General features: G+C 32.7%; 1 protein-coding gene across 1 annotated transcript; it reads left to right on the top strand.

The window, feature by feature from the left end:
• The first annotated feature begins 6178 nt into the window (after positions 1 to 6178).
• Positions 6179 to 10314, top strand: LOC144565175 (Haloacid dehalogenase-like hydrolase (HAD) superfamily protein). The gene is made up of 6 exons (XM_078314848.1): positions 6179 to 6536; positions 7075 to 7181; positions 8043 to 8151; positions 8541 to 8702; positions 9235 to 9408; positions 10126 to 10314. Exons 1-6 carry the CDS (start codon positions 6255 to 6257, stop codon positions 10153 to 10155), a joined length of 864 nt encoding a protein of 287 aa, XP_078170974.1. The 5' UTR covers positions 6179 to 6254; the 3' UTR covers positions 10156 to 10314.
• The last annotated feature ends 415 nt before the right edge of the window (positions 10315 to 10729 follow it).

Raw genomic sequence — 10729 nt, 5'->3', positions numbered from 1 at the left:
ATGAAAAAAAGGTTCAAATATCATAAACTTTTCACTAAATTTGGTAAGAACGGACTAGATTCGATGAATATCATACCTACTTTTATTTCTGATGAGTTTCAAGACCATCCGATCCGTGAGACCCATCAGACCTACTTTTGAGATGGACTCCATGTTCGTATGATACCACTTTAAAATCCGTGCACATAGAAATTAATGCAATTGTGCACAAATATTAAAACAGAACGCACGGATCTTAAAACATATCAGACGGTCCTGAAACTCATCAAACTTAAAATACTCTGCAGTCCTAGGCAGGGGCGGATCCAGCATAGAACCAGGGGGGCAGCCGCCCCCCTAGATTTCGAGTTTTATTGTTGATTTATTGGTACCGATCGATTTTGCCCCTCCCTGAAATATTTTTTGCCTCCCTCTAGATGTTTGACTTGTAATTCGGGTTAAATTTAATGCTAAAATCAAAATAAATTTCTTGAATTATAATTGGTAATTCAAATTATAAGTTAAAACATCATAAATTATAAGTCAGAGTATTGGAAAATACAAGCTAAAACATTTTTTTTATCGAGTACTTAATTAGTTAATGGGTTTAAATCCGATAAGCTATTAAATCCGATTCGATATTATTTTGCTTCCCCGTGACGAAAATTCTGAGTTCGCCCGAATTCGTATCCTCTACATTAACTCAAAAGGGAATCTTTTGAGTTAATGAATCCTGACCATCTGATCTGTTTTAAAGGGAATCTTTTGAGTTAATGAATCCTGACCATCTGATCTGTTTTAAAATTCGTGCACACTAGATCCACACTAATACTAAAGGGCTCCCTATATCATAAGCAGGGACTGGATTGACTCCATTTAAAATCCGACGGTTGAGATTCATTTACTCAAAATATTTCTTTTTGAGTTAATGCAGAGGATACGCATTCGGTTCGCCTCTGGTCCTAGTTGTCTACCTTCTATCCTATTTTAAGCACATCTGCCAGAGCAAACTGCGATGTGTTGCCGAGGCCACACGACGACCGCCACAGAAGACTTACGCTGCATAATTAAATCTTACCCATAAATTCAACATCGACAGTATCGATTTCAGCTTTGACAATTTAATTGCGAGAGAATTCGGAATCGGAACCGCCTGTCGTCGACAAGCAGTTCGATTGAGTCCAGAAACAGCATTTGTGGATACAAACATTTATGACCTAATGTCTTGATTTTTGAGCTCACCAGTCTGCCACGTGGCTGGCTGTGAGCACAAGTTGCACACATTGTATGAACACCACATTAACTAGAGATGCACAATCAGCGAATTACATGATTGAGATGCAATCAATTATTAGGCGTGTTCAAGTAAATGAAAGAAATATTTCCTTCATTTGTGATACAAGCAGGCTCCTAGGCGTATGAATATGATTATGATGCCATTCAATTTAATTCTATCTATTGATTTGACAGTGACTTGTAATTATTGCATAACACACATTTATGTACAATTATGACAACTCTGAATAATTTGTTTGAACTCCTGAATCCATCATTTGAAATTTCAAAATATACACTTAACTAATGCATATTGTATATTTGATTATAGCGAAAATACATGTTAATTATTTTGAACTTCCACACCCGTGACGCTAAAATATATGCATTATTACTGTTTTTTTTATATATACTAAAAATACATAATTTATTTTATTAATTTATACTCAACTCAGTTATTGTATAATTGAATCAGCTATCTTGACTCTAACATTTTAATAGAGATATAAAATGATTTTTTTTTTTGGTATAATTGATGTTTTTTCCAGTCAAAATTAAATCCTGATTTATTTGAACATACATGTATGACTTCAAATTTTTTTTTGTTAATTTTATGTTACATTAAACAATATTAGAATTGATGTCATATAGAATAGCTTCCGTCATAAGTTTTCTAAATATCGCTGCTAGAAAAACTTAAATCAATAAAATATTGTTTAAAGTTTAGAAAAGATCCAAAATCCATCATTTTTCGTTTTCTTTTATGTCTTGATTTGATATCTTCACTAATAAAGAATTTTGAGACAAATAATAAAATAAATTATCAACGGATATAATTTATATTATTTTTTTCGGAGAAAACACTATGTATTTTGATTTCATCAGGACATGCATATATAGATAAACAATGAAAAATGAGAAAAAATAATTGTGATTTTATCTATAGATTTAAATTTTAAACGTTTTAAAGCACAGAGTTATATGCAGACGAACCATGAAATTTTCTTTCGAAATTTTTATTTATATCATACTAAAAAAATAAACCAAAACACTTTCAATTATGAGGATTTCAAAAAATATCAGGTCCTCCAAGTCAATCTACAGCTCCATTTTTGAGTTTTTCAGGGGCCGCCAAGCCAATATGCAGCTCCTAAAAAATGAAGCCGCAAATTGACTTAGAGGCCCTTGTATTTTTTTCGAAATCTCTCTAAAATATGGTTTTTTGGGTTTTTTTTTTAAATATGGCATAAATAAAAATTAGGAATTTTCTTGTATGATTATTGATTACTTAACCACACGGATGACTACAAAGTGATATTACACAGCAGACTAAATTGAAAGCCATAGATTTATCTTTATCCAAAGAAGTTCAGAAGGAAACAAATCTGCTGTGATTCTTGAGAATCACAGTACCTGCTTTTTCAAAACTATCCATTAATTTGTTTTGAAATTTGTGTATATAAAATAATAGATTTTGAGATTTATGTATTTGAACAAATAGAGGGATGAATTTGGAAAAGCAGGGTCCTGTAATTTTTTTGAGAATCACAGTAAATTTATTTCAAGTTCAGAAACCCCACAAAGGGTGAGCCGATTTTTTTTATTTTTATCCAAAATATAAATTGAATTTTAAAAATTAACCGAACCGGTTGTCAAATTTTAAATCTACCCAAACCGGTTAACCGTTAACCGGACCAAATTTCGGGTTAACGGTTAACCGGACCAAATTTCCGGTTAACGGTTAACCGGAAGTTTGGTTTGGGTTCGCTTAACCGTTAACCGGATTCGTTGGTTCGCTTAACCGTTAACCGAACCCGATTTTTTTTTTTTTTTTTTTTTAAACAGAAAATTTTAAATGTTTTTTTTCTATTGAAAATATACATGAAAATTCGTATTTAGATTTATCAAATTTACACCAAAAAAATTTGTAAATCAAATATGAAATTTAAAAGTATAGAAAAATACACATACACATACACATACACATACATATACATATTATATATGAAATTTAAAATAATATGTATATGTATATGTGTATGTGTATGTGTATGTGTATGTGTATGTGTATGTGTATGTGTATGTGTGTGTGTATGTGTGTGTGTATGTGTATGTGTATGTGTATGTGTATGTATCATATTTGATTTACAAATTTTTTTGGTGTAAATTTGATAAATCTAAATATGAATTTTTATGTATATTTTCAATAGAAAAATAAAAAAATTTTAAATTTTCTGTTTTAAAAAAAAGTAAAAAAAGTAAAATAAAATAAAATTGGTAACCGTATATTATTTATGTATATGTATATGTGTATTTTTCTATAATTGTAAATTTCATATTTGATTTACAAAATTTTTTGGTGTAAATTTGATAAATCTAAATACGAATTTTCATGTATATTTTCAATAGAAAAATAAAAAAATTTAAAATTTTCTGTTTTAAAAAAAAAGTAAAAAAAAAAAAAAATTGGTAACCGTATATTATTTATGTATATGTATATGTATATGTGTATGTGTATGTATATTTTTCTATAATTTTAAATTTCATATTTGATTTACAAATTTTTTTTGTGTAAATTTGATAAATCTAAATACGAATTTTCATGTATATTTTCAATAGAAAAAAAACATTTAAAATTTTCTGTTTTAAAAATAATAATAATAAAAAAAAATCGGGTTCGGTTAACGGTTAAGCGAACCAACGAATCCGGTTAACGGTTAACCGGTTTGGGTAGATTTAAAATTTGACAACCGGTTCGGTTAATTTTTAAAATTCAATTTATATTTTGGAAAAAAATAAAAAAAATCGGAAGGGTGAGCTCAGATCCACTGAAGCAATTCAATCTTTGACTTTTAAATGGGGACCGTTCGATATGAATCTGTAATATGCATAAATTATGAGAGATAAATTAGAATTGCGAAGTAATTTCGAGCGACGAATTTGAATTGCAAAGTAATCTTGAACAACAAATTCGAATTAGATGGTCTCGATTCAAAACTTAAAGATCAGATTACTTTAGAATCCAGACCCATAAAAGGTAGTGCTTCGGTTGAATGTGTATCACCTAAGGTAACATAATATTTATGTTTGGATCTAGACCATCCAATTGGAATCTACACGAATATTAAAGAGATCTAGTGCATTTCACCTCAGTCCAGATTGGTTAGAAATCGGATCGGACAATTGAAATATAAACAGAAATATTCAGTTACCTCAGAGGATTTGAATTTGCTTCGGTTCGTGTGGCGGTACCAATCGTCTTTCTGATCGAGTACACGTTAGCATCAATATCTCTATTTCTCTCCATCTCATCCCAAACTGATTTTTCCTTTTTAGGAATTCGAAAAATACCAGAGTCGCCAAATCAATTTGCAGTTTTATTTTGAAAGACCGCAGATTGATTTAGAGATCTCTCAAAAACCTAAATATATTTATTATTACCGTCATTATTTGAGTTTTAGAGGATCGTCAAGCCAATATGCACCCTTCTAAAAATAGAGCCGCAGATTGATTTAAAAACCCTGATATTTTTCGGAATCTCCATATTTTTTTGGTTTATTTTCTTTTATATGGTATAAATAAAAATTTCGGCATCCCAAACAACATTCCATGAAAGTGATTGGTTACGAATAAATAACCCGTTGTTCTCTAATTAACAGAAAAAGTTGTCTAAACCAGTTGCAATGTCACGTTATTATGCACCATATATATGTATATATATATATATATATTTATAGAAATTTCATGCGTCTAGCATGTAAGCGCCACGCAATTACAAAAAGAACTTAATTTGAGAAGTGATAATTTCACATCTTACTTGTATTTCATATTATTTATGTTTTTCTAAAAAATGTTTATATTAATTGATAAAGGTGTTTATATCTTACTTTTTGTTTTGGGGCCAACTTTCATGCTCTCCATTATTTGTAAGATTCAAATAAAAAAAAAACTGTAATTTTTTATTTATTTAACAAAAAAACATTGTTTCATTCTTACAATCGTTAAAAATTGCGATAAATAATTTAAATATTAAATATTAACACAGTTTGATTATGATATAAATAATTTTTATAATTACATGTAAATAAAAAATTAAGAATAATTTTCTTTTGATAGTAATTTTATAAGAGCATCTACATTTCTGAAACTCAACTGAGTTTCTAAATAACTGCTAACTATTTTTCAGAAATTAAGGTCTCTAAAATTTCTAACTCTTACATCCTCAAATTAATTTTAGAGTTTTTATTAAACTACATCAGCAACAAATTAAAAAGAAGAAATAATTTGAGCCAATCATTTAATCAGCTTAGAATTTGTAAACAGTTTCTTAATAAAAGTCTTTATATTTCTAAACAGTTTCTTAATAAGTATTTTTACTGTATAATTTCTAAATAAGAAACTCTTTTATCTTTTTAAAACTGAATTAAAAATCGTCACATCAAATTAACAATTCTAATAATAATTTCAAGAGCGTAAATGCTCTGATAATTACAGGTCCATGGCGTCACGCCATCACTTCACCTGAATTCCAACAAAGTTTGGTAATACTAGTTTTAATGATAAATGCACGACTGTTCTTCCTATGCGCACGCTTTCTGTACCAAGGGATGTATTTGGATCTTCTACATGCTACTTTACAGAGCAATTTGGTGTACCAACCAAATGTGTCTCGTATTGGGCAAATATCATCTGCACACGAAACAATACAACATAATTAGATACGGAAAACTTCTCTTTTTCTTTGATTTGTTCAATTCTCCAAAAAACGGTTTCTGTTTCATCAAATACGTGGCGCCAGTGCTCCGAAAAAGACACTGTTATACTGTTTAGCATCTTGCAAACTCGCTACACATAAAGGTACACTGAAACCGAGACAGAAGAGCCGAAGCCCTCTAGTCTTAAAGCCGTTTCTAAACACAAGAGAAGCACATGGCCATCGATTCTGGAAACTGAAAAGAGAGAAAGCGCGCGCGTCGTTTACTCCACTGATTTCACTAGCAATGTCGACTAGGGCTGTAGCCAGGCTCCTTCGATATAGGTTGAGAGCAATACAAACGCCTCCATCAGTCCCGATGGCTGTGCTGGGCGAAAGGAGGTTTGCAACAGCGGCCGGAGCTGCCGCGGAGGAGGCGGAGGTCAACGGTGAAGGGGGGCGGTGGGATCTGAAAGCGATGAGGGAGTACGAGCAGTATAGGCGGTCTATCTATGGCGAGATCACGCACCGCGCATTACTGGTTGATGCGGTTGGCACACTAGTAGAACCAGCACAGCCAATGGCTCAGGTTGGTTTTGATCTGTTTTTCCGTTGATCAGTGTGCATCTGGTGTGAGTGCATTCGTGTTTCTTTTGGATTGCAATGCGAATACACAGTCCTTTGATCTGGTGTTCTTCTTTGATTTGAGTCTGCGTGCATGTTATGGATTCGACAAGAAAATCACCATTCCTTTCTTATCAGATTGTATTCCTAGGCAAAATAGAAGGATTTTGTTTTAGCATGTGTAGTGAGTTACTGAACCGTGACCCTTACTCCAATTTTAATGGTGAATTGTTTCCACAAGTGTCTGTTCTATGCAAACCGTGTACATCTCAACTTGGACTAATTCATCAAATTAACCGCTAAAAAAATAATTACACATTTGCCAACTTTTTTTCTGTACATACCTTAAATAGATAATTATGAATATATTGTGCATAAGAATCATATCCTGCTAAAAACTGCTTCGTTCCATCACTATTTTTAGTAATAAATTGTATTATTGAAGTATGGTTAATTAGGATTTAGTTTGTGTTTATTTTTTCTCCAAATTGTTTTTGTTGTAGATTTATAGAACAATAGGAGAGAAATACGGTGTATCTTACTCAGAGGACGAGATATTGAGCAGGTACCGATGGGCATATGAGCAGCCTTGGGGCAGATCACGCCTAAGGTACACTTTTTTTCTTTTCAGGTTTTACCTTTCTCCTACAGATAATTATTGTAATTTTACATTTTTTTGTGTTTAATTAAAATTTCATGAAGGACTTTATATATGTAGAGGAAGGAGATAACATCTGTAACCATGCATAATGGGAAATATTATATGCTTGTTGAAACACAACAATGATATTACATATTTGCATTGCATATTAATTTCTGAAGTACAAACTACCTTTGGAAAGTAAGCATTAAAATTAATAAGGTGATGCATGATAATTTGAGGTATTTTGAGATGCGCAAGGAAAGTTTTGATAGTTGACTTATTCAGAAGTAAATATAAAGTTACGAAAACTTTCCAATCTGCCCAACCCAGCCAACTTGTTTTTTCTACCAGGTTTTTTCAACAGTTTGGATTTGTCCTTTGAAGTCAGTCCGATAGATTTTTGAGTAGTGCTCACCAAGTCCTTTGGTGAACATAGCACACACTAGCTTTGCTCGTTGTTAATACAGGAAAACATTGAGAGTATTCAAAGTTGATACACTTGTAAAATTTCTTTATATTTGCACATCAAAACTTTGGTGAACATTTTCATGTCTGTCTATGTGGCTATGTTCATGTTACCTTCCAAAATGTATCCCTTAAATTAACATATTACCAAATTGCCCTAACTGCAGTTATGCCGGATTTATGTCTCAATTGAAGTATCTATAACTTGGATGTTTAGGAACTAAGAGCAATACCTGTAGGTAGATCCTTTACGAAGTACCACAATGTCATGTCATTTTGTCTAGTCGAATGCAAAATTGTATTTTTTTTTCATTTTCACATGGAAATAAGTTACACACTGTAAACTTCTAATACTGATTCCAGGTATGTAGATGATGGTAGGCCATTTTGGCAATACATCGTCAGCTCTTCGACAGGATGCTCTGATACAAAGTACTTTGAGGAGCTTTATCACTATTACACTACAGAAAAGGTTAGCTTATGAGTTATTTCATTGATATTATATTTTTTTTCTGTGAATGTTTCTTTTATTGTAAATGCCTTCTCAACGTTTTCTTTATTGAAAGTTTACTTCTGTTCTGTTTACTGGTTCATAACAGTTGAGGTCAGAGTGAGACAGAATTGGAATAAAATTGAGGGTTAATTGCACAAACTATACCGTTTATAGATGTACTTTTTGCTTGAGGCAATATTAGCATACATCCAATGCCAACTTTCAGCTATACCTCTGTTAGCGAGTAACATAGCAACAGTTGATACACTTTTCTTTGCTGGAAATTGTTTCCTGAAATTTCAGTTACACATCTGGTTATAACCCAATATCAAGCAACGTAAATGACAATTCTTTTCATGTTCAATTAGGCATGGCGGCTATGTGACCCAGAAGCAGAGAAAGTTTTTAGTGCTCTGAGGAAAGCTGGTGTGAAGATTGCTGTCGTGTCTAATTTTGACACCCGGCTTAGACCTGTTTTACAAGCCCTGAATTGTGACCACTGGTTCGACGCCATGGCAGTCTCTGCTGAGGTAGTACCAACTTCTTCCTTTGGTCCTTTTGATTAGTATACCAGTAGAATCATGCGGATGTTGAGTGATGTTTACCTTTATTTATCTTTACCAAAACTGAATTCAATAGAAGTTGGAAAAGTTGAGAATAAACTGAAATGCATATTTCTTTGGTAGGCTGGTATCATGCTTTAGTTGTATTGGTAGTGTTGAAACCCAAGAAGTAAAATTTCTTTTTTCTTTTAGTTGGTACTTTTTATTAAATAAAATGAAAAATGAGTATGAGAAGTCTTAAGAAGAACTGATAATGTGCTCAGTCATACTGAGCAGTAATTGCTCGTGTTATTGTACCAGTAAGATCGTATTGTTTTCTTCTCTTTGATGTTTTGCTTTCTTTAGGTTTTTATATTAGTAATGTGGTTTACTCAGGTCTGATGAGTAATTTCCTTAAAAACAAAAACAGTCAAAAATTAAATGAAGAAAATGGAAGCGGTAGGGATTTTCCCCTGAATTGCCAATTTTAAGGTGGGTGCATTTTCATTTCTGTGATCAGGTGGCTGCTGAAAAACCAAACCCCATGATATTTCTGAAGGCATGTGACCTTCTTGGGGTAAAACCAGATGAAGCAGTACATGTAGGAGATGATAGAAGGAATGATATATGGGGTGCAAGAGATGCTGGGTGTGATGCATGGCTCTGGGGCAGTGACGTGTACTCATTCAAGGAGGTACTATTACAGTATTACTTAAGCAGTTTATATTTGTACCACCCATGTTGTTGTTTCCGAAATTTCTAAACTTACCATCCTTTAAAAAAAAAAAAAAACTAAATAACCACTGTTTTGAAAAATTACCATATTTACCAGAACCACAGTTTTAAACTGCGGACCCAGCAGTGCATTTAATATGGTATCAAAAGTGTATTAATTTGGGTCCGCAGTTTTAAATTGCGGTACCGACCTGCTGGGTCCCTAGTTTAAAACTGTGGTCATGGTAAATATGGAAATTTTCAAAACACTGGTTATTTAGTTAATTTTTTTTTTTTGAAGATGGTAATTAAAGAAAATCGGATTGTTGTTTAGCTTGAGGTTATTAGTTTTTTTTTTCACAGTTTAAGTTCCAGGATTTGTAATTTAGGTAAATCGGTTGTAGCAAGGAGGTAAGAAGATGACAAAAAAAAATAAAAATGAAACCCCATTATGCACTAGGTCCAGATCACCTAAAGTATCAAAGTATTTGAGTTTGGATCACTGTCCGATCAGAACCCAGGCAAATCCAAACAAGTTGGAAATTCACAGGGCCCCTTTAATACTCATGCAAATTCTGATTGGACGATCTGGATCCAAACTCAAAATTTGAGTTACATTAGGGGATCAAACTCATACTTAGCATGTGTTAGCACCTGAGATATTTATGAGGATCTTTCATGATTTTTCTTTCTGTAGGTTGCAGAGAGAATTGGGGTTAAGGTCTGATGGGGAATCTTTTTGTTTGCCATCCTTGAATAATTCTGAAATGGAAATCATCATGTATATATTGGTGGAAATAATCCAGGTTTGCAATGATTTTTCGTGTTGGCAGGCAGTTTGTACATATTTGTGGAAATAATTGCGTCTTGTTTGCGCATGTGGACCCTTTTTTGTGTTCTTTTTCAAGAGCCTTAGGGCCCGTTCGGCAGATTACTGTCCACCGTGGGAAATTTTTTTTTGCTCAGACTGAAGTTTTTATACCCATGGTGAAAAGTAAAATTCAGTTCAAACTTTTCAAAACCCATACCCATTCTTATTCCCTACTGGGCTGCTGAACGGGCCCTAAGCGTGCATCTTGGTACCAAGTAGGCATCTGTAGGTCTAAGCTACCATAATGCATAACAACTAAAAATACCATTGTTAATGATTTCCAGTACTATTTACTATAGTTAAACCACTAAGTTGCATAATTTTTTTTATTTAGATAAGTGGGATCATGCCCACTGATTTGCATTAAAGAAAACCATCTTACAAAGTCTTTGTTGGTACCAATCAATTGGTACCATTACATGCGTAAGAA

The sequence above is a fragment of the Carex rostrata genome, chromosome 14, assembly GCF_964058835.1.
Source record: "Carex rostrata chromosome 14, lpCarRost1.2, whole genome shotgun sequence".
Taxonomy (NCBI): domain Eukaryota; kingdom Viridiplantae; phylum Streptophyta; class Magnoliopsida; order Poales; family Cyperaceae; genus Carex; species Carex rostrata.
Note: the sequence above shows the minus strand (reverse complement) of the source record. Positions and strands in the feature narration are given on the sequence as shown.